The sequence below is a fragment of the Humulus lupulus genome, chromosome 7, assembly GCF_963169125.1.
Source record: "Humulus lupulus chromosome 7, drHumLupu1.1, whole genome shotgun sequence".
Classification (NCBI taxonomy): Eukaryota; Viridiplantae; Streptophyta; class Magnoliopsida; order Rosales; family Cannabaceae; genus Humulus; species Humulus lupulus.
In genome coordinates, this window is record NC_084799.1 from 27,418,039 (window position 1) to 27,442,980 (window position 24,942).

The window sequence follows — 24,942 nt, forward strand, 5'->3', positions numbered from 1 at the left end:
TTCTTAGGATCTGCTTGTCATGGGTCGCTTTCATTTTAGCCTTGTAGATCCTAGAGTTGTCGTAAGCATCATTTCTTAATTCTTCAATTTCTGAAAACTGAAGCTTACGATTGAGTCCTGCCGCCTTGAGATCAAAATTTAGGCTTTTCACTGCCCAATAAGCTTTGTGTTCCAGCTCAACAGGAAGGTGGCAGGCTTTGCCATAGATTAGCCTATAAGGAGACATACCAAGCTAAGTTTTGTAAGCAGTGCGGTACGCCCAGAGAGCATCGAGAAGTCTTGAGGACCAATCTTTGCGGTCAGGATTAACCGTCTTTTCTAAAATTTGCTTAATTTCTCGGTTGGCTAACTCAGCTTGGCCATTTGTCTGTGGGTGATAAGGCAATGCAACCTTGTGAATTACACCATATTTTTGCATTAAGGTCTCGAAAGAATAGTTGCAAAAATGGGTGCCTTGATCACTTATGATAGCGCGTGGTGTGCCAAACCTAGATAACACATTTTCTTTTAAGAATTTCACAACAGTTGTGTTATCATTATTTCGACAAGGCACAGCTTCCACCCATTTTGAGACATAGTCTATGGCGAGGAGAATGTAAAGGTAGCCAGAAGAAGGTGGAAATGGTCCCATAAAGTCTATCCCCCAACAATCGAATATTTCTATTACAAGAATTGGGTTCAATGGCATCATATGTCGTCGGGACAGGGCACCTAATTTCTGACACCTTTCACATGATCGACAGAAATTGTTAGTGTCTTTGAACAAAGTGGGCCAATAAAGACCACACTGTAAGATTTTTGCAGCAGTCTTTTTCATAGAAAAATGACCACCACAAGCTTCATTATGACAAAAGTTCAAAACACTAAAAATTTCATCATCTGGAATGCAACGTCTCATAATTTGGTCGGGGCAATACTTGAAAAGATATGGGTCATCCCAATAGAAGTTACGAACCTCGACCAAAAATTTACGTTTATCTTGTGTACTCCATGCAGTTGGAAGTTCGCCAGTCACTAAGTAATTGACGATATGAGCGTACCATGTCAACTTAGTGACTGCGAAGAGATGTTCATCAGGGAAGTCATCTCGAATGGCTGGGCCATCAGCGGAATCAGAAAATTCAAGACGAGATAAGTGGTCCGCTACCACGTTTTCAACTCCTTTCTTGTCTTTTATGGTCAGATCAAATTCCTGTAACAGAAGGATCCACCTAATTAAACGCGCCTTAGCATCCTTTTTGGAAAGGAGGTATTTTAAGGCGGAATGGTCCGTGAAGACTGTGATAGGTGAACCAATCAGGTAGGAACGAAACTTGTCAAGTGCGAATACTACAGCAAGTAACTCTTTTTCAGTGGTAGAATAGTTCATTTGAGCACTGTTAAGAGTTCTACTTGCGTAATAGACAACGAAGGGCTTCCCTTCCCTTCTTTGGCCTAAGACAGCCCCTATAGCATAATTGCTAGCATCACACATGATTTCGAACGGTAAGTTCCAATCTGGTGGCTGAATGATAGGGGCGGAAGTGAGTTTTGCAACGAGTGTTCGGAAAGATTCCTCACACTCAGGTGTCCAACTGAACACAACATCTTTTGCTAGGAGGTTTGACAAAGGGCGAGCAATTGTCGAAAAGTTTTGTATGAACCTCCTATAGAATCCTGCATGCCCAAGAAAAGACCGAATGTCTTTAACAGTCTTGGGGGTGGGCAGCTTTGATATGAGTTCAATCTTTGATTGATCAACCTCAATTCCTCGTTCCGACACGACATGCCCCAAGACTATGCCTGATGGCACCATGAAATGACACTTTTCCCAGTTGAGTACTAAGCCTTTCTTTTTGCAACGTTTAAGCACAGACTCCAAATTGAGAAGGCTTGATTCAAAGGAATCTCCAAATACTGTCAAATCATCCATGAATACTTCCATACATTTCTCGATCATAATCACTAAATATGCTCATCATGCATCGCTGGAAAGTGGCTGGAGCATTGCACAGGCCAAATGGCATACGCCGGAAGGCAAAAGTACCAAAAGGACAAGTGAATGTGGTCTTATCCTGATCTTCTAAGGCAATCTCGATTTGGTAATACCCTGAATAACCATCGAGAAAGCTATAGAAAGGATGACCTGCCACACGTTCCAATATTTGATCGATGAATGGAAGTGGAAAATGGTCTTTGCGGGTGGCTGCATTTAATTTTCTATAATCAATGCACATGCGCCACCCAGTTGTGACCTTGGTAGGAACAAGTTCCCCTTTTTCATTTGGTACCACTGTTACCCCAGATTTCTTGGGCACAACCTGAGTTGGGCTGACCCATTTACTATCAGCAACAGGATAGATTATGCCAGAATCCAGAAGTTTCAAGACTTCAGTCTTTACTACTTCCTTCATCGTTGGGTTCAATCTTCTTTGCGGGTCACGACGTGGTATAGCCCCGTCTTCCAATTGAATGTGATGGGAGCAAATTAATGGACTAATACCTTTGATGTCAGCTATCGTCCATCCTAATGCATCTCTTTGTTCTTGCAACACATTGATGAGTTGGAGCTCTTGTGTGGCAGTGATCTTGGAGGATATTATGACAGAAAAAGTGTTGTCAGCTCCCAGGAAAACATGCTTAAGACCGTCAGGAAGTTGGGCCAACTTTGGTTGAGGAGCTTGTTCAATAGATGGTTTTGGTGTTTCTCGATCTTGAGGGAGTTCCTCAAAGATTGGATTCCAAAACATGGTTCTTTTAGCCTGTGAGTGTTTGACGATTTCAGGGTTGATTGTCGACTCATCAGGCTCAGAACTTTCTGAAATTTGGAAGAGGTGATTAAAATGATTAGACGTGTATTTCGATTCGACCTCTTCCGAAATAAGTGTATCGATCAGATAGGATTGGAAACACTCATCGTTGTCAGGTGGTTGTTTTCCGATGTGGAAAACATTCACTTCTAGAGTCATGTTCCCGAAAGAGATTTTCATGAGACCATTCCTACAGTTAATGAGTGCATTAGCTGTTGCGAGGAAAGGTCTACCAAGAATGATGGGAATTTTGGACTCTATACTTACTTCAGATTGAGTGTCCAAGATGAGAAAGTCAACAGGGTAATAGAATTTTTCAATTTGAATCAGAACGTCTTCTACTATTCCCCGAGGTTTCTTAACTGATCGATCAGCCAGTTGTAGCACCACAGATGTGGGCTTGAGTTCTCCTAGACCTAATTGCAAGTATATTGAATATGGCATGAGATTTACACTTGCTCCTAAGTCTAGAAGGGCTTGACCAAATTCCTGTTCCCCTATTTGACATGAGATGGTGGGACAACCAGGATCTTTGTACTTAGGCGGTGTTTTGCAGTCAATTACCGCGCTAGCTTTTTCTGCCAAGAATGCAGTTTTCTTGACATGATGCTTTCTTTTAACGGTGCATAAATCCTTGATAACCTTGGCATAAGCCGGCACTTGTTTGATCACATGCAACAATGGCAAGTTGATCTTCACTTGTGTTAAAAGGTCTAGGATTTCACCATGATTTTCCAGTACCTTTCCAGTGGATTTCAAAGCTTGAGGAAAGGGTGCCTTTACTGGAATGTTTATTGGCACATCATCATCTGGAGCGGGCATTGACGTACTCGTTGTCTTTGTTAACGGTGAAACCGTACTTTGACCACTTCGAGTAGTGATGGCATTAACCTCTTTGAAATTTGTATCTGCAGAGGAGGAGGTTTGTGCCATGTGTTGCCCTTTTTTATGGATTAGAGGTTGAGCGGGAAGTTTCCCATGCTCTTGAATAGCCAAAGTAGTGTTTAGCTTTGTCATTTGGACTTTCATGTCTTTCATTTCCTCTACCATTTGTGTGAAACAAGCTTTGAACTCTTGAGTTGAGGCTATTTGAGTTTGTGCAAGCATTTGCAAAGTACTCTCAAGAGAATTACTTGACTGCATGATATTTTGAGGAGTGTTGTATGATTTTGGTGGTTGTTGCTGCTCAGGCCTCCATTGGCTCCCAGATGCTTGGTTCGAATCCTTCCAGCTGAAATTTGGATGGTTGCGCCAACCAGGATTGTAAGTGTTTGAGAAAGGGTTATAAGGTTTCTTGTAATCCCCTAAGGCATTGCATTGTTCCTCTTTTCCTCCTCTTAACTCACTAAGAGTTGGGCACTCTTGCGGTTGATGTTCCGTTCCTCCACAGATGAAGCATGGATCTCGTGTCTCTACTTTTGCAGCCATGTGGATTCCTCTACCTTCTTGAGATTTGAAAGCCTCGAATTGTTGTCTCAATGATTCAATTTGGCTTTTGACGTTATCCTCTTCCTTCAATTGGTAGATTCCAGTTGATCGTGGCTTGTCCATAGGACTTGGTCCATTCCATGTGTAGGATTTTTCAGCAAGATCGTCGAGGTACTCGAAAGCTTCATCGGGATCTTTTTGAAGGAATTCGCCATTGCACATCATTTGTACGAATTGTCTTTGTCCGGTTGTGAGACCGTCATAGAAATAGCTGATCAGACGCCAGCTTTCGTATCCATGATGTGGGCATTGATTTATCAAATCTCTAAACCTCTCCCAAACCTGATGGAAAGTTTCATGGTCTTTCTGGATGAAGGTAGAGATTTGTCTCTTAAGGCTGCTAGTCTTATGGGGCGAGAAATATTTGGAAAAGAATGCTTTTGTCATTTCGTCCCATGTTCCGATAGATCTAGGCCTTAAGGAATACAACCAGCTTTTTGCTTTGTCTTTGAGTGAGAAAGGAAAGAATTTCAATCTCACAATGTTGGTGACATCAACTCGGTTGTTGAATGTAGCCACCACCTCTTCGAATTCCCGAATATGCACGTACGGACTCTCATTTTCCAACCCATGGAAGGTTGGTAGGAGGTTAATCATGCCGGGTTTGAAATCGAAATTTGGCATATTGTTGGGATACATTATCCACGAAGGTGTGGCTGTACGCGTAGGATGTAAATATTCCTGTAGCGTTCTTGGTTGGACTTCATCTTGATGAGCCATCGTGGGTGGTTCAGGAAGTCTCGGTGAATCAGGAGTGTTTGAACGAATGGAAGAAAACGACGAACTAGGAGAGTTTTCTAAAGTTTCTACTTGTTGTCTCACAAATCTCCCTAGTGTGTCTCTGTTTCGTGGCATAAATATTTTTTTTTATTTTTTTATTTTGTAAGTATTATAAGCGCAAATATGTAATAATGTAATAAGTATACACCAAAATGTTCCCAGGTCAATTGGAAAGGCTGCCAAGGTACCACTTTAGGCCCAAGAGCTTTTCTAGAACTCCCCGAGGTTCTTAGAAAAGATTGGAGGGTAACGCTAACACAGACCTTATTTAAGAACCAATTTTTCTAAGACAGAACAAGTTTGGTTTTTACTAATTTCCACGATTACACAAATGTTCTCAATACTTTGTTTGATTTTTTTTTTTTTTTTTTTTGATTTTTTGATTTTTTTATGATTTAAAATTTTATGCTCTTTTTTTTTTTTGGAAAAAAAAAACTAAATCTAAAATAAAAATTCTAAACTTAAAAAAAAATGAATAAATAAAATAAATAAATAAATAAAACTACTAAGGAAAAATAAAATAAAAGAGAAATTAAAAATTACACTACTTTTTTTTTTTATATATTGAAAGAAAAAAAAAATTAATTTACTAGGCAAACCTTTAATTGTAGAATTACCTCCCCGGCAACGGCGCCAAAAATTGATATCGCCCAATATTTCCTAAGCGGTCGCAGTAGTAATCGGGCTATGTCGTATCCACAGAGAGGTAAAGTACAAAATTAAAAGAAAGATTAGTAAATTAAAAATAATAAACTTTGGAAAAATGTGAATTTGAAAAAGAATATAAACATTAAATGAATAAAATCGAGGGATTAGAATCAGAAAGAAAGTATGGAAGGCATAAGTTTCATTCATGCAAACATATATATATTTTAATAAAATTGATTCATTATACTCAACTATAATTCTACACCATTAATTATAGTTGGAAAATATATATATTAAAGCTCACCTTAAAATATGTTCTTTAATTAAATTATACTAACTTCTAATTTTAAAACCTATCATATTATATACTTTAGAGCGACAAAATACCAATGGCAGAATGCAGTAAAAAGCATATAATATAACAAATATTCTAAATTAAATTAAAAACCTAAATTACATAAGAAGAGCATGACTAGACTTATGTAAAAGATAATAATAAATTTAGAACAAAAATTAGAAGAAAATAAATTTAATTGTAACAAATATATAGAGATGAAGAACAAAATAAAGAATCAATATATTAAAAATATAATATTAAATATGAACTCCACTCTAGCCTTTCCACAAGAAAATTTAGCCTAAAATAGGCATTGTTTTCACTCAAGAAAATGTAAAAGAAAAATAGGAAAAGTAAGTGTTTTTCTCTCCAATACTCTCTACTATTCCCCTTTGCACAATCTGATGTGATTTTACACCATTTGGTACTCTATTTATAGTGTAAATAGGACTCAAAATCGTGTATAAAATAGTGGGAAAGTGGCTTAAAAAGCTGATGAAAATGGGAGACACGGACTGGTCGTGGTCGGGTGCTAGGGAGCATGGGCTGACGAGTGGGACGCGTGGCGGGCTACGGTTCGCTGCTGGGCTGGAGGCGTCAGTCACGGTCGGGTCGTGGGAGACAAAGCAGGCGCGTCAGGTTGGCGTGTCAGGTGCAGTCCGTCAGAACGTGGCAGGTGGGGCAGTGGCGGCTGGGACAGGTGGCAGGTGCGGCTGTCAGAGGCTCAGCTGGAATGCGGCTCGGCGGCTTCGTCAGGCTGCTGGTGGAACACGTGTCACAATCTGGTGGAACGGCTCGGCTCGGCTGGCGTCAGCTAGAGTGGACGAATGGCAGATTGACACGTGGCAGCGAGAGGGAGTAGCTGAAACTTGGGTTTGGGCTCCTTTTGGGGCCTATTTCTTCTTCAAAAATACCACTTTATCATCATTTTTTTCAATTTTAATTCTTTCTTTCTCATTTCTTTTTCTTTGTGTCAAAAATATATTTTATTTCCTGAAAATTAAACACAAATTAAATTAAAATTAATATTTTCAAATATAAAATATATGACAATAAATCCATGAAAATATTAATTAAAACTTAATTAATTTTATACTTTAAGATTAATAAAATGATATTTTTGAGCACTAATCAATAAGTCAGGTTGAACGCCACAAGGAAACCCTTGATAAGTTCGAAAAGTCTCTTCAAGAACTCAAGAAGAAAACTCACAATATTTTTCATTAATCCAAAAACAATCTCCTTCCAAGTTGTCCACAAGGCCTAATATAGCCGAAAATACAAAGAGGATTTTTTTAGACAAATAAAAACCCTAAAATAACCATAATGAAAAAGCCCAAAACAAAAGCCCAAAATGACATGTCTTTTGACTCCAACAAAGACTCTAATAAAACATGAAAATATAGTTCAAACTAAAAACAAATAATTAAAGGAATCAAGCTCCTAAACTGAATCAACTTTGATGAGCAAAACAAGATTTTGTTCACCCTCAGTAGTGAACTCGACCTCTTCCTGTTGTAGAATTCTCCGAACTAAGTTGTTAAGTTCTTCTTTGAATCTCCTATCTCGCGCCCTCGTCACTGGACCAACTGGAACTTGAATTGGGTCGTTAGTCTTGATGTCCTCATCATTCCCCCCATCTTGAGAAGGATTTATCCTCAAATCGTCACCTACATCAAAAGGACTCAGATCAGTGACATTGAAAGTAGCACTAACATTGTACTCACCTGGTAAATCCAGTCGGTAGGCATCGTCATTGATTCGTTCTAGCACTTGAAACGGACCATCTCCTCGAGGTAGCAATTTGGAACGTCTTTGTGCTGGAAATCTTTCTTTCCTCATGTGCAACCACACCCAATCACCGGGCTCAAAAACCTGCTTGTGACGTCCCTTATTAGCTTGCTTGATGTATTGCTCTGTCCTCCTCTCTATGTTGAGGCGTGCCCTCTCATGGAATTGCTTCACAAATTCTGCCTTCTTCTTGCCATCTAAATTCACATGCTCAGAATCAAGTAATGGTAATAAATCCAAAGGAGTTAAAGGGTTAAAACCATAAACAATTTCAAACGGTGAAAACTTAGTAGAAGAATGCATGGAATGATTATAAGCATACTCAACATGTGGTAAACAATCCTCCCAAGTCTTAATGTTCTTACTAATGATAGCCCTCAACAAAGTGGATAAAGTTCTATTAACTACTTCTGTTTGACCATCAATTTGAGGATGACAAGTAGTAGAAAACAACAGTTTCGTCCCAAGTTTACCCCACAACGTCTTCCAAAAGTAACTCAAGAACTTAGCATCCCGATCTGACACAATTGTCCTAGGCATACCATGTAATCTCACAATCTCCCTAAAGAACAAATCTGCAACATTACAAGCATCATCAGTTTTATGACAAGGTATAAAGTGAGCCATCTTAGAAAACCGGTCTACAACCACAAAGATTGAATCCCTCCCACGCTTACTCCTAGGTAAACCCAAAACAAAATCCATCGAAATATCAACCCAAAACAAAACATCGATTTAGCCTGCCTACAAGTGACACACCTACCACAAATTCGCTCAACATCTCGTTTCATGTGTGGCCAATAGAAGTGCTCCTGTAACATAGCTAGAGTCTTAGCGACTCCAAAATGTCCCATCAACCCTCCACCGTGGGACTCTCGAACTAACAAATCTCTCAAAGAACAATTAGGTACACACAACCGATGCTCCCTAAACAAGAAACCCTCATGCCTATAAAACTTTCCCTCAGCAGATTTTTCACAAGCACCATAAATCTCCCCAAAGTCATGGTCAACATGATAAAGTTCCTTAATATGCTCAAAACCAAGTAATTTAGCATCAAGAGTAGAGATTAAGGCATACCTGCGTGAAAGTGCATCAGCAACCACATTCTCCTTACCTTGTTTATACCGAATGACATAAGGAAACGTCTCAATGAACTCAACCCAGCGTGCATGTCTCTTGTTCAGCTTATGTTGTCCTTTCAAATGTTTCAAAGATTCATGATCCGTACGAATCACAAACTCCTTCGGCCACAAATAGTGCTGCCATGTCTCTAAAGCTCGAACCAATGCGTACAACTCTTTGTCATAAGTGGGGTAGTTAAGGGCAGCCCCACTTAGTTTCTCGCTAAAGTACGCAAGTGGTCTCCCATCCTGCATAAGAACAGCGCCAATACCTATACCAGAAGCATCACATTCAACTTCAAATGTGTTAGAAAAGTTAGGTAAAGCAAGTAAAGGAGTGTGAGTAAGCTTGTGTTTAATAAGCTGAAATGCCTCCTCTTGTGCATCACCCCATTTGAATGCAATGTTCTTATTGATAACTTCGGTAAGTGGTGCAGCGATGGTGCTAAAATCCTTTACAAACCTCCTGTAAAAACTAGCAAGTCCATGAAAACTTCTAACATTACTTACACTGGAGGGGGTCGGCCAATCTTGGATGACTTTGATCTTCTCTTCATCAACCTCAATACCTGTAGCACTCACAACAAAACCTAGGAAAACAAGCTTATCGGTGCAGAAAGTACATTTCTTGAGGTTAGCATATAATTTCTCTTTCCTAAGCACATCCAAAACCGAATGCAAATGTGAGGCATGATCATGCAAACTCTTGCTATAAATAAGAATATCATCAAAATACACAACAAATTTTCCAATGAAAGCACGCAAAACATGATTCATCAAGCGCATGAAAGTGCTAGGTGCATTAGTTAATCCAAAATGCATGACTAACCACTCATACAATCCATGTTTAGTTTTAAATGCGGTCTTCCATTCATCACCTTCTTTCATTCGTATTTGATGATACCCACTCTTAAGATCAATCTTAGAAAATACACAAGAACCATGCAACTCATCCAACATATCATCTAAATGAGGAATGGGGTGTCGATATTTTACCGTTATGTTGTTGATGGCTCGGCAGTCAACACACATTCTCCATGTCCCATCCTTCTTGGGAACTAGAATCACTGAAACAGCACATGGACTCATGCTTTCTCTCACATGCCCTTTCACCATCAATTCTTCAACTTGCCTTTGAAGTTCCTTCGTCTCCTCCGGATTGCTCCTGTATGCTGGTCAATTTGGGATAGAAGCACCGGGAACAAAATCAATTTGGTGTTCAATCCCTCGGATAGGTGGTAAACCATGTGGTACCTCCTCGGGAAACACATCCTCGAACTCCTGCAAAATAGAAACAACAACAGTAGGCAGCGAAGAATCAAGTTGGTTAGTGTTTAAAAGAGCCTCCTTGTACATGAGTACAATCATCGGCCGTTTTTCAATCAATGCTCGCTTAACCTCACTTGTTTTTGCATAAAAATTTCTTTGTTTTCTCTCTGATTTTCCTTCTTTGGCTGAACTCTTCTCTCTCTTTTCTCTCTCACTTGATTCGACCTTGCTCTCTGATTTGTCTCTCTTTTCCCTCACTCTCATTCATCTTTTCACTCTCTTTCTCTTTCTTTTGCTCACTCAATTTTTTTTTATCACTCAATTTTTGCAACCTCACATGATCTTCATATACTTGTTTTGGTGTCAATGGAGCTAGAGTGATTGCCTGTTGATGGAACGTGAATGAGTACTTGTTCGTGAAGCCATCATGCTGCACCCGCCGATCAAATTGCCAAGGTCTTCCTAGAAGGAGATGTCCAGCATGCATTGGAACCACATCGCACAATACTTCATCCTCGTACTTGCCAATTCGAAATGATACAACAACCTGCTTTGTAACCCTTACTTCACCACTATCATTCAACCATTGCAACTTGTATGGACGAGGATGTCTAAGTGTTGTGAGCCCCAGCTTCTCAACCAAGGAAGAACTAGCAACGTTAGTGCAACTACCACCATCAATAATAACACTACATACCTTGTCTTTCATATGACAACGAGTGTGAAAGATGTTCTCCCGCTGCACCTCTTCTTTTGCTTGCAAATTTAAGGCTCGTCGTGTGACTAGTGCAAGCATCTCACCAGATTCTGCCCCAAACTCCTCACCACCCATAGAAGCGTCCTCCAATGGTGGCATGTCATCAAGATCATCTTCATCTTCGGAATCTATCTCCCCATTATCCCGAATTACCATAACTCGCTTGTTTGGGCATTGGCTAGCTATGTGTCCTCTCCCCTGATATTTGAAACACTTAATCTCACTAGAACGAGACGAAGTAGGGGCTGTTTTACCTTGAGAGGCTGTGGTTGTGGTGGCTGGTTTTGGCTCGGTTTTAGGCTTGTGAGTGAAAGGGTTTTCTTCCTTCTTTGGATAGTTCGACCGCCAAGGTGTTGCACTTGGATTTTGTGGGATTTGTCTCAGATTTGAACTTGTACTACCCCTCTTGAGCTGCCTCTCAACTTTCATTGCCATATGCACCAAATCTTCCAATTCCACATAATGGTGTAGCTCAACTGTATTAGCAATCTCTCGGTTCAATCCATTCAAAAACCTTGCCATTGTTGCCTCCCGATCTTCTTCCACATTGGCTCTAATCATAGCCATCTCCATCTCTTTGTAATACTCATCAACACTCTTGGAACCTTGATGAAGACCCTGCAACTTAAGGTATAGATCCCGATAGTAATGAGCTGGTACAAAACGTCGCCTCATCACCCTCTTCATATCATCCCAAGTCTCAATAGGACGATCTCCATTTCACCTCCTGTTGATGCACAACTGATCCCACAAAACAACAACATAATCAATAAATTCAATTGCAGCAAGTTTTACCTTCTTCACTTCGGAGTAGTTGTGACAATCGAAAACCAACTCCATCTTCTTTTCCCACTCAAGGTATGCTTCAGGATCACTCTTCCCTTGAAATGCGGAGATTCTCATCTTGATATTTCCCAAATTATTATCTACCCAGTTCCTAGCTTCTCTATCTCGGGCATACCTCCTATGGTTACCCTCTGACAACCTATCAAGCTCTTCATCTAAGTATTCCCCTTCAAACTCTCTTTCACCCTCAACATCCCATTGTTGCACCCTATTCCTCCGTGCCCTCCATTGTGTTCCCTCTTCTACCCTATCCAACCTCTCATGTATTTGTTCACACTCCACCCTCATCATCCTCCGCATCTCCCCCATTAATGCTTGAATTTGTAGATTCAGAACCTCAGGTGGTGGAACCTCATTGCTTGCATTTTTCTCTGGATTTTGTGCCATGATGGAAATCTGCAAAATAAGGTTAGAACAATATGGAGAAGAGATCTCACCACACTCCCTCACGTGTTTCACTCGACAATATTTTCACTCAAATCCACTCGTGTTTCACTCAATTTCAATGGCTTTTACCCTCAAATAAGCTCGCACCTCTACCTTTTTCCACTCGTATTCTTCTCTAAGCTCTTTCAAAACTAATCAAACGAAATCATGGAGGATTCAAGTAGCAAATCAAACCAGAACAAACCAAACGAATATATAAATAATTTGTAAAAAACTGATGATTTTTTATACACTTGCGTGGGGATTTGGCAAAAGAGCCTCTAGGACATAAGGAACAAGATTAGAACAAAAAAATTTAAGGGAGGTTTCCAGACTTTTTTTTTTTTTTTTTTGTTCGGATCCTCTTGATTTTTTTTTTTGATTTCTCAAATGCAGATACAAGGAACGATTCAAAAACAAAACGAATCGGATTTCACAAGAGAAACAATAGAGAAACTCAATGCCACTCAGATTTTTACAATAAAACAAGAGAAACTCACTGCCCAATTCAGATTTCACAATAAGAACAAGAAAAACTCAATCCCTATTCAGATTTCACAATAAGAACAAGAGAACTCAATCCCAATTCGGATTGCACAATAAGAACAAGAGAACTCAATGAAAATTCGGATTTCACAATAAGAACTAGAGAAACTCAATCCAAATTCAGATTTCACAATGAAAACAAGAGAAACTCAAAACCCTAATTCACGATAAGAACCCTAATTCAAACGCACCAATTGAACAAAGAAACGAAAAGAAAAACAAGGAAAAGGATAGGCCAAACCGTACGAACCTGGGCTCTGGTACCAACTGATATGAACCACACCAACAAATGTGACGAAACCCAAACCAAATCTGGACAAACAACCCAAGAACACTCGAAATTGGAATGGATAACCGCGACCCAATGCTTAGCAAAGCACGAACCTTGGTATGGTGAAGGACGCCACAAACGGGGATGGAATATCCGTTTGATAAGTCAGGTTGAACGCCACAAGGAAACCCTTGATAAGTTCGAAAAGTCTCTTCAAGAACTCAAGAAGAAAACTCACAATATTTTTCATTAATCCAAAAACAATCTCCTTCCAAGTTGTCCACAAGGCCTAATATAGCCGAAAATACAAAGAGGGTTTTTTTAGACAAATAAAAACCCTAAAATAACCATAATGAAAAAGCCCAAAATGACATGTCTTTTGACTCCAACAAAGACTCTAATAAAACATGAAAATATAGTTCAAACTAAAAACAAATAATTAAAGGAATCATGCTCCTAAACTGAATCAACTTTGATGAGCAACACAAGCTTTTGTTCACCCTCAGTAGTGAACTCGACCTCTTCCTGTTGTAGAATTCTCCGAACTAAGTTGTTAAGTTCTTCTTTGAATCTCCTAGCTCGCGCCCTCGTCACCGGACCAACTGGAACTTGAATTGGGTCGTTAGTCTTGATGTCCTCATCACCGAGCGAAAAGTTACGTATCTTGCAAGAATTGCATCGAACACAATCGAACCTCCATCGAACCACCATTGAGCAACATCAATTTTTTTCATGAAAATCTTGATTTTGAAGGCCCCACCGTGCTGGCATCAAGCACCATCAAACCACGTCGATTTTCTGCAGATTTCAAAGTTTCAGATCTGAAAAAAAATCGCAATAAAAACTCAAAAACCATGCCCAGATCTATTCGAAATGTAGTATTTTAGTGTCCTAAGTGAGGAATACTTGTCGTTACATTAATTTCTATGATATTTTACCTTACTCATGAATTTTTTTTTCTAGAAAGGGAGTTGAGAGGAATGGGTTGAGGGAGAGAGAGGGAAGAGAGAAGGGGAAGGGATGAGAAAAATTATGAGAATGATATTTTGGGTATTGTCAAAAGAATTAACATTTTTTTGAAATGATTTAAATGCCTATCATTTTTTTGATTTATAACCCCTCATTAAGCATAAATACTCCCCATATAAATTCTTACAATATATAAACATTTTATATTTACCATAATTTTCAAATCTTTATTAGGAGTGTATATTTGCAAAATTCCCTTAGGGGTGTTTGATATGGGATAAAGTAAAAGTGGGAATGAGAATCTAAGGGCTTGATTGGTATCCAATCCAAATCAGATTTTATATTTTGCAAAACTCAAATAAGGTGGGACCCACAATAATTCTTGATTGGTTACTTATTTTTAAAAAGAAAATTCAAATTCAAATTTTAGCTTGCAAAACTGAAAACACAAAAATGACGTTTTCTCTTAATCCTAAACATTTTATCTAAGATTTGTATTTTCTTTCTTCTCTTCTTTTCACCTCAACTCTTTAGGAGTTGCTTTCTTTCTTATGGAGATATGGAGTTGTTGACCCCAATAATGATATCACGATCATAACTTGGTATTGCTCCTTGATTTGCTCACATGAGTGATTGAGTACAAATTAAAATTTGATATTATACAACAATTGTTTAAAAAAATACTGAATGAAAATATGTTTCAAATTTAGCTCTACCAATCACATATTTTGTTTATATTATATTTTCAGATTTTATACCAAACACATATTCAATTTTTTAAAACTAAAAAATAATTTACATACATTGAACTAATCGCATTTTCAGAAATTCTTTTTTAAACATTAAATCCAGATTTTTATTTCAAAATCACATTTTTTAAAAATACAATTTTCAAACCACAAACCAATCATACCTAAAATACTTTTTAAATTTTTAGGGATAAAATTAATAATTTTCATGAGTCGTGTATTCTAAAAGTAAACTATTTTATACCGTTGAGTTTAGTATAACACCTGTCCTAAATCCGTGTTTACTAATTTAATATTACATATATCGTAACTGAAGGTCACTCAACTACACAAAGTTTCAAATGAATTACTATTCAGGGCCAGACGGCTCATTCCTACTAGGCCCAATACGGCCCGTTTTACGACAGGCCCATATTTGTTTCTCTCTCTAACTAATCCCAGTGGCTTCACGGTACCTCCGAAGTCCAAGTCCAAACCCCTCACTCCCATGGCTGAAATCTAGACCTCCTTTCCCAAGAAGAAGAAGAATGAGGATAGCTCATCCTCATCGTAGTATCTCGCAAATTCGGTTTCGCCGAAAGCTCAGAAATCTCTGCACTTGGTCCAAATCATTCACTCAAGATAATGACGAAAACGACACTCACTTCGTTTCGATCCTAAATGACATAGTACGCGGAAATAAGAGCTGGACAATTGCTTTAAACGACGCCTTCATTTCCAGAACGTTGAAGCCTCACCACGTCGAAAAGGTCTTGATCAAAACTTTGGACGATTCCAGGTTAGCCTTGAGATTCTTCAACTTCTTGGGCCTTCACAGAGGCTTTAATCACTCATCGGCGTCGTTTTGCATTCTGATTCATTCTCTGGTTCAGTCTAAGCTGTTCTGGCCGGCTTCGTCGCTATTGCAAACCCTTCTTCTTCGTGGGTTAAACCCAAATGAGGTATTCAATTGTTTTTTAGATTCTTATGAGAGCTGCAAGTTTTCGTCTACTACTGGCTTTGATTTGTTAGTTCAATGTTACGTGCAAAATAGGAAAGTAATGGATGGTGTTACAGTTGCGAGACTCATGAAAGACTGTAGACTGATGTTATTACCTGAAGTTAGAACCTTGAGTACCTTACTAAATGGGCTTGTAAGAATTAGGCAATTCAAACCGGTTGTAGAACTGTTTTATGAGTTTGTGAATAAAGGTCTCCAGCCTGATGTTTATATGTACACAATTGTCGTTAGAAGTTTGTGTGAAATGAAGGATTTTATCCAAGCTAAGAAAGTGATTGAGAAGGCTGAATCAAATGGGTGTGTATTGAATGTCGTAACGTATAATGTGTTGATTCATGGACTGTGTAAGAGCCATAAGGCTAGTAAGGCTCTTGCAATTAAGAATTTGTTGAGTCGAAAGGGATTGAAAGCGGATATGGTTACTTATTGTACATTGGTACTTGGGTTTTGTAGAGTCCAAGAGTTCGAGGTTGGTATGGAACTATTGTATGAGATGATTGAACTGGGGCTTGTCCCTAGTGAGGCAGCTATTTCGAGTGTAGTGGAGGGATTGAGGAAGAAGGAGAAGATTGACGATGCTTTTGATTTGGTAGATAATGTTAGTGGAGTTGGGGTGGTGCCTAATTTATTTGTTTATAATTCTTTGATTAATTCTTTGTGCAAAGATGGGAAAGTAGACAAGGCAGAATCACTTTTTAATAAGATGGGCTCGAAGGATTTGTTTCCCAATGATATTACTTATTCTATTTTGATAGATTCTCTCTGCAGAAGGGGTAAACTGGATGCTGCTGTAAGTTATTTTGATAGAATGAGCGAGGCTGGGATAAGGGCAACAGTGTATACATACAATTCTTTGATAAATGGGGAGTGCAAGTTTGGGGATCAAACTGCAGCAAAGTCTTTCTTCACTGAAATGATCAGAAAAGGTGTAGTGCCAAATGTTGCAACCTATACATCACTGATAAGCGGATATTGCAAATCTGGAGAAATCACTGAGGCATTTAGACTATATCATGAAATGACTGGGAAGGGCATTGCACCAAATATTTACACTTTCACTGCTCTCATTTCTGGTCTTTGTCGAGCAAATTTGATGCATGAAGCAAGTAAAATGTTCGATGAAATGATAGGGAGGAGAATTATGCCCAATGAGGTGACTTACAATGTCATGATAGAGGGATACTGTAGGGAAGTAAACACCACAAGAGCCTTTGAACTGTTTCATGAAATGGTAGAGAAGGGTCTTACACCAGACACATATACTTATAGATCTCTAATAAGTGGTCTGTGTTCTACAGGTAGAGTTTCTGAAGCCAAAGATTTTGTAGACAACCTTCATAAGGAGAACTGTAATTTAAATGAGATGTGCTATAGTGCACTTCTACTTGGATTTTGCAAGGAAGGGAGAATTAAAGATGCATTGGTCACATGTCGTGAGATGATTGAAAGAGGTGTTGACTTGGATCTGGTTTGTTATGCAATACTTATTAATGGAACTTTAAAGCAACAGGATACCAGAAAGTTCTTCAGTGTCTTAAAGAAGATGCGTGATCAACAATTGAGGCCTGATAATGTAATATACACAAGTATTATTGATGCATATGGAAAATCGGGGAAGTTTAAGGAGGCATTTGGAGTTTGGGACATAATGGTTGGTGAAGGCTGCATTCCTAATGTTGTAACATATACATCCTTGATACATGGCTTCTGCAAAGCAGGATCTCTAGATCAAGTAGAGCGTCTTTTCAAAGACATGCTGATTGGCAATTGTCTTCCCAATCATGTAACATATGGTTGTTTCTTGGACCACCTTAGCAACGAAGGACAAATGGATAAAGCCCTACAACTGCACAAGACCATGCTTGAAGGGTTTTTAGCCAACACTGTAACATACAACATTCTCATACGAGGGTTTTGCAAAATGGGGAAATTTGAGGAGGCTTCTGAACTCCTTGTTGGAATGACAAACCATGGTATTTTCCCTGATTACATCACCTATTCTACCTTTATATATGAGCATTGTAGATGGGGTAATTTGCATGATGCTATTAGACTTTGGGATACCATGCTTGACAAAGGTTTGAAGCCTGATACTCTGGCATATAACTTTGTGATATACGGTTGCTGTGTCAATGGGGAAATGACAAAGGCGTTTGAATTGCGTGATGACATGATGAAAAGAGGGTTGAAGCCAGATCGATTTACATATAACTCACTCATGCATGCAAATTGCTTGAAAAGTTAGCTAGGCAGGAGCTACATATGCTTCAAGGCCTGAGCAGGCGTACGACCTCTGCTAACCACAGAGCTACCTAGTGCTCTTGGTTACAGGATGTTGACTGTCAGTGTTGAGGAATTTACTAAAATAACAACGTTAGAAAATGAAATTTGCAAAATAACTTCTCATTTTTTTCATTGAGCAAACAAGGGAGTCACTCGATGTAAGATTTGGGTGGCAAAAAGTTTTGTATGTCGTTTTAGAAATAGGTGTTTCTCTTGTAAATTATTATTAACATTTGTATAGCTGTAGTTGAAGAAAACCGGATGTAACATATAGTTTCTGAAGTTTTGTTTTTTAATGAACCCGAGTTTATGAAGTAACATCATGTAAACACACCTGATCCATTTCCCTCGAGGCTATTTTCTTAGAAGGAAAGACTATTGATTTACAACTTGGCTTAGATAAACTTAAATGCAAAGGTTCTTGAAAGTAAAATTTAAGGATGTCGCTGATTTGTCCAGATGATGCAACACTCCAAGTACCTTGCATTTCCCTCGAGGTCCGAGGGGCATAGGATTAGGACTGTTGTGGATGTCACTCTATGCAAGGTAAAATTGTTCTATCATCCCTTTTTCTTGTAAACTAATACACGTGTCTCAAAATTTGAACAATCCAATCATAACTCCAGTACCGATTCATACAATTACTTTGGGAGTACTTTGAAGATCATCTAATTTGGGCATCCATACATACATTGTGATAACATACCTCAAGTGGTCGCTTGCATGTTATCAACAAATATTTCAACTCCGGGCCAAGGGCCAAGTCAATTGAGGCAATAATACAAAATCATCAATGACGAACCAATAAGAAAAAATCATATTGGGAGGTAAAAGTAAAACATCCATTCTCAAAGTCGCAAAAACAAACCCAAGTGTTTTCTATCCTCAAAAGGTAATACACCTTAGCTAGTGGACATGACAATAGGAAGACACTCCAGGCACTTCTATTAGCTTCTCCACATCAAATCATAAGATAGAAAGTGAAATCACTGAAATGTGTTCAGTGAAGACAAGACTATATGGTAGAACATGAACAACAAACCATATCATAATTCAGTAAGGTTTACAGCCCACAAACTATTAACATTTCACTTAAACAAAATAAGGAAGTATGATATCGCCAGCAAAGGACACCATACTTTTTAATTTGCACGACTTTTGATCACATCAAGACCAATCTCAGTCGGATCAGTAGCCTGCAGCTCTACTTGAATACCATCCAATTCTCTCTTGAATCTGTCCTTGGAGCTTGCATAAATCATTTTGCTTCTCACCCTTGATGTATCAGGAGACCTTTGTAACAGAGAGTTACAAAATCATCAGACCAAAACTAGGAAACTGAGAGAGGAAAAATAAATAAGCATTTGACATTTAAAACTTAGCAACAATTTTACCATGCAATGAAAAAAATCTTGCTCTTCTGGCAATTCTCTTCTGTCACGAAGTCAAAATCATACACAGCATACCGACATTCATCAGCAGGAAGACTTGCAGTGAAATCATCATAGCTTTGAGTTGGTTCACCAACTTTCTCAACAATAACCTGCTTTTGCTTCTCCTCAATCTTGTATACAATGAACCTGTATGTTCTTTTAGCCTTCAACTCCAAGAACTTCAGCTTGCAATCATCGTGCACAGCCATTCCAGACGCTGCATTGGCCTACAAAAAAAAAATTAACAAATAAAAAGATGTCTAGTTAAAGCACATAGAGGGCAATAACAAAAAGCGATAAAAACTTTTAATGTATAAGAAATTCTATATCTTATTCTCTTTTGTCCTCCTTGATCCAAGAAGTTGCTTCAAGACGCTAATTCTCTGAATAGAGAAAGGACTCTTTCTTCCAAAGTACTAATGCTGCTAGAGAAAAATTTGTGACCCGACAAGAATAAAGAAAAACATGGGAAAAGAATCAAATAGAGTCCCGAGGTTAAAGCACAACAGACAACTTGGTGGGCAACCTATATTAGATTCCAGTTACTATCAGTTTAGTTAAATTGAGTAAACAAAACTAAAATAACATCATCCAGAATGATGACAAGGCTTCCTTAAACTTCAAAATTAGATTAAATTATACCCAACTGACCTCTTGACAAAAACCCACATGGAAAAATGTCCACACAGTCTCCAAACGGTTAAAAACCACCTTAAAATTAGACAATTCTTTATATATCAGTCAAGCATTGTTCACAGAAAGTTCTAAATAATTATTTCCTGTGTTCGCGAGCAAAATACTGGACAATGAGCACCAAATTAATATATCACAAATATGAGATCATCCAAATATGATGAAGCATAATAATATTATAAGAACAAATTAAAAGAAACAAAGAACATACAACCAAAAAAAATCATGTAATAAGAAACGATGAGTAAATGTAATCAAGTCAAAATTAACAAAACCATGCACTACAAAATAATGAAATTTGCATACAGATTAGATGATTATACAGAACTAACCAAAAAGAAGTCTTAAATGTATTTTAACACCTCTCTCTCTATTAGATAAAAGAACTTTAATCCCAAATAAACTATTATTTTTTAATCCACACAAACAACACAGGAGAATTTTTTTTTTTAAAAGTACTACATTTATCTTCGATTTTCTTTGGTGCTAAAAATCCTTTAATCTAATCTACACCAACTTAGAACTAGAAGATCCCACACGAAAACAAAATCCAAATTCAGATCCACAATAATACACACCAAAAACAACGTTGGAAAGATAATCGCACATCAAACACAAAGATAATAAATTTCAACGCATAAAAAAACCAAAGAAATAAAATGATCGGAAAAAGAAAAATATCGTGGAAGGAAGAGTTTTGAAGTACTAACCATGGTTAATAGGGATCGAAAGCTTCGGAACCAAAAATGGGAGCAGAAAATCTAGGGCAACCGGAAAATGAGGATGTCAGAATATATTGGGGTTGTACATTTTTTTTTGGTTTAAGCAATTAATTATTATTTTTATACAATTTGATTTTTTAGTTTTTGTGAAAATAAGAGTACCTGGTCTTATATGCGGTGGCTCCACTCCGTCTAAATATCATTATGCTGGTCTGTGGTCATGCGTGACAACTGAGACAAAAGTTGGTCTGTCCAATCAAAATGAGACGCGTCCTTTCATTCTTAAATGACCACTTTACCCTCTTCTTTTGCCCCGGGCTGTGTTCGTTGACTTGTCGGCGCGTATGTTTACTCCCTAACCGCCGAGCCGCGATTGTGGATTATAGGACGGGTCGGGCTATGCCCTCACTTTACACCTCTATTTTTATTTACCTTGTAAGGGCTATTTTGTACGAGATAGACGGGAATAAAAATCTACAATTATTTTTAAGTTTGGTTTATATTTTAAGGGATAAAGTTAATAATTTGTATGAGTTTATTTTAAGAGTAAAGTAAATTTTGTTGTACACAAGAGTTTAATTATAACTCCATCTTAAGTTTCTTTACACTTTTTAAAGCAACTCAACTATTCAAAACAAACAACTCCTAAATGTTAATTTTGATTTTTTTTTACATGTACGGTCTTTTTTTTTCTCATTTATAAGTGATATTGTCATTCTTAATATTACCAACTAATTAGTTATACAACTTTTTATTAAACTTGAAAATATAAAAAATTATGACAACATGTTGCATAGTTGCTCGAGCAATATTTAACTTTGCTATTGCAATTTCAAACCGTGAAGCTTAAATACAAGAGGTAAATAACACATTCATATTTTAGGTAGATCAATTTTTCTAGTCTATTGGGTGGCGCCCATAAAATAAATTTGATTAGTAAGATTATGACAAATACAAAAATGTATTTGACTTATGTAAAGTAAGACTTCTTCTTAACTTGAACATCAATAACTTTTGTAACCAATCTTCCAACAAGTTTGTTGGATCACCTTCACATTTGCAATCACTTCAACGAATGGTGATTGATCTTCTCCCGAAGATGTTGCTTTTTTCCTCCCGAACAATATCTTATGCACGTTTTGTTCCAAAGACAACTTCTTTATCTGAATTAAGCATGGATAAGCCAGCAGCACAAAATGTAATAACCAGCCAATTACAACCACAAGACTAAGGTTCTAAACTTACCCTATGTTTGGTACCAAGGAAAGAAAAAAGTAGATTGGGAAAATATGGGAGGGATAGAAAATTAGAAAGAAATAAATGAAAATATATTTATTTCTTAATTGTTTGGTATGTGAGAGGAACAAAAATTTGTATATTATAAAATTACTATATTGTCTTTAAAATTGTTGATATAATAGTTTTTTTAAAAAATATTTTAGCCTTTTTACTTTTATATATTTGTAGGAGACTTTTTTCTTTATTTTTTCTTTCCAAATTGGAGAGGAAAAAATTTGGTAGCCCCCACTCCATATTTTCCCTCTCACTTTTCTCTATTTTTCGTTCTTACCAAACAAATCAATTTTAACTTTTCTCTCATATATTTTCTTTCCTCCCATTTTTTTTTCTACCAAACATAGGCTTGGTCTTACAAAAATAAAGAAGCTTCACGCGGTAAGTAATTTTTTTCTGGCCAAACAACTATAATCTTATTGTCCTTCCACCGTTTTTTACCATTTTTTATATACGTTTAAAATGATTTTGCTTAAGATTATAGTTGATAAAAAAAAATAGCATCAATAATTGTTACACTTGAACCCCACAACAATTGGTCTAGAATGAGCAAAATTAATGAAAGGTGACCTTACCAACAAATAGGTCATACATTCAATTCATTCAAGGATATGTGCTCAAGCTCAAGTGCACAACAATGTCACTCATGAAACAACTCTGTAGACATACTCGAGCGTAAAAATGATAATAGGCTAGTGCATGACTCATAGTAAGAAGAACAATTTGTTGGGGGTAGGTGGTTTTCCCTCAACAAACAATGGACAACTCAATGTTTGAATCAATAACAATAGGGTTACACAAAATTAGAACATAAACACAAATTAGGAGAATAATAATCACAAAAGACTTACCAAGATGATAATCTATGTCCAAAACTTTTATTCTAAACCACTATTGATGAAGCTTTAGATTTCTTCTCTTGGAATAAGGAGTGAGATATAACAAGCCTTTGACCTCCAAACTTGCAAGCTCTTCTTCTTGAGAATCTGGGAGAAAACTTTGAATCTTTGAGAACTAGATAGAGAGAATGAGTGAGAGTGATCAGGTCCCAACACAAAACTCTTTAGTTAGGAACTGTTAATATTAAAAGAGCAAATCAAAGATATGCAGCGGGGAATGAGCCCTTTTTAATAATTATTAATATCGGCTAAGATCGTACATACACACACATATATATATATATATTAAATCGCATACAATCAGATTAGAAAATACCTCTTGTAGCCTATAAAGTATATTCGACTCTTTTTGTATAAAATCAACGATCTTCCTATCAAAGTTTTGAAAGCTCACACCTTGATCTTCCAGACCAATCCTCAAACACACAAGGACATGTGTGAGCACGTAGGATTCAAAAAGTTGATTTATGACTCTCTAGATATACTCAACACATGAGATCTATAGAGGTTTGATAGAGAGAAGATGAATTGAATAGTAATAATTAAACAAAATAAATTGTTTGAAATTCAAAATTCAAATACTAGGGATAGGAAAGTCCTGTGTGTCGACCACACTATTAGATTATCCCTAATTTTCTCATTTGTTTATTCAATTAATATTTAAGACAATATATTTATCCCAAAATAAATATCAGTTAATTAAATTAACTCTATCTTAAAATATTATTTTAAATAATATAATAGTTAAATAATTAATTAATTCATAATTAATCAATTGCTTATAATTATCACATAATTATTTTCTTACCCTGGAAAATTAATTCTTTTGCAATTAAGTATTGATCTCTACAAATCTTTATTTTGACATCCATACCCTTGACAGTGTAGGATAAATATGATATAGAGACCATAGACCTATAATACAAAACTCCAATAAACCAAATTATTAATTAAACACTTTAATCTAACAATCTTATTTATTAATTCCATGATTACTCCACTATAAATATGGAATTGCACTCAAAGTATTTATAGAATTATATTTACAAAGTTTTCTCTTATAGTCCATTAATATAATCAATAAATGTAGTTTTGTACTTTGGTTTGTTAATTAAAGTTGGTCAAAATTATTGTTTTACCCTTCTAATTACCTCTGGATCCTTAAGTACCATTAATTCACTAGTGAATAATTAATCTATAATCAAATTATATATTTGAGCTCAATAATTATTCAATTCCAGAATTAACTCTTAAGGGAACCAATATTCGATTTGTTAGGAAAGTATGGATTCCATTATTGTAATTCATGTTCCTATCCATTCATGATATTGAATCTCCAAAACAAAAGGCATTAGCCTCATTATACTAAGAAAACTTAACAAGTGAATCAAAAGATCCAATAAACACAAACAGGAGTTCATGAATACTCATGATTTAGACTGATCTACAAATGATCATCTATTATGATAAGAATCAAATCTTCATGTCAAACGGTAAGTTTATAAAGATAATTAATTATTATCAGTCCTGTCATATATAATCTGTATTATATACAACACATTTACTAAGATGTCTAATCCACATCAGTAATTCGAATCTAGATCACTTGCATCTTATATGCTTAGTAAAGTGCACTAGTAATCGTTCATTAAAGATTCCATACTTTAATATGTTAGTGACTATTTTATTCATTATATATAATCTTAATTCTCTCGTACTAATACAAGATCATATTCTCATGAATGAATAATGAATTTTCTTGATATTATCATATAATTAATTCAAACAATAATTATAATAAAAAAAAATTATTGAATTCAATAAAATGT

At 36.8% G+C, this 24,942-nt stretch overlaps 2 protein-coding genes and 1 non-coding gene across 4 annotated transcripts; 2 read left to right on the forward strand and 1 right to left on the reverse strand.

Moving 5' to 3' along the window:
• Window positions 1–4,509: 4,509 nt before the first annotated feature.
• Window positions 4,510–4,616, forward strand: LOC133792978 (small nucleolar RNA R71). Its single transcript, XR_009874441.1, has one exon. It is a non-coding gene; the product is annotated as a small nucleolar RNA R71 (small nucleolar RNA).
• A 10,646-nt stretch (window positions 4,617–15,262) lies between these two features.
• LOC133791029 (putative pentatricopeptide repeat-containing protein At5g59900) lies at window positions 15,263–18,387 on the forward strand. Its single transcript, XM_062228912.1, has one exon. It carries the CDS (start codon window positions 15,318–15,320, stop codon window positions 18,033–18,035), a length of 2,718 nt encoding a protein of 905 aa, XP_062084896.1. The 5' UTR covers window positions 15,263–15,317; the 3' UTR covers window positions 18,036–18,387.
• A 506-nt stretch (window positions 18,388–18,893) lies between these two features.
• Window positions 18,894–21,084, reverse strand: LOC133791030 (actin-depolymerizing factor 2). 2 transcript variants are annotated; one of them, XM_062228913.1, is made up of 4 exons: window positions 20,910–21,070; window positions 20,158–20,217; window positions 19,468–19,733; window positions 18,894–19,366 (listed from the first exon to the last, which is right to left on the reverse strand). In XM_062228913.1, the coding sequence occupies exons 1-4, from the start codon at window positions 20,910–20,912 to the stop codon at window positions 19,216–19,218; spliced, it is 480 nt and encodes a 159-aa protein (XP_062084897.1). In that variant the 5' UTR covers window positions 20,913–21,070; the 3' UTR covers window positions 18,894–19,215. The 2 variants fall into 2 exon arrangements, with proteins under 2 accessions (XP_062084897.1, XP_062084898.1); XM_062228914.1 differs by lacking the exon at window positions 20,158–20,217 and having other exon boundaries at window positions 20,910–21,084.
• Between the last annotated feature and the right edge of the window lie 3,858 nt (window positions 21,085–24,942).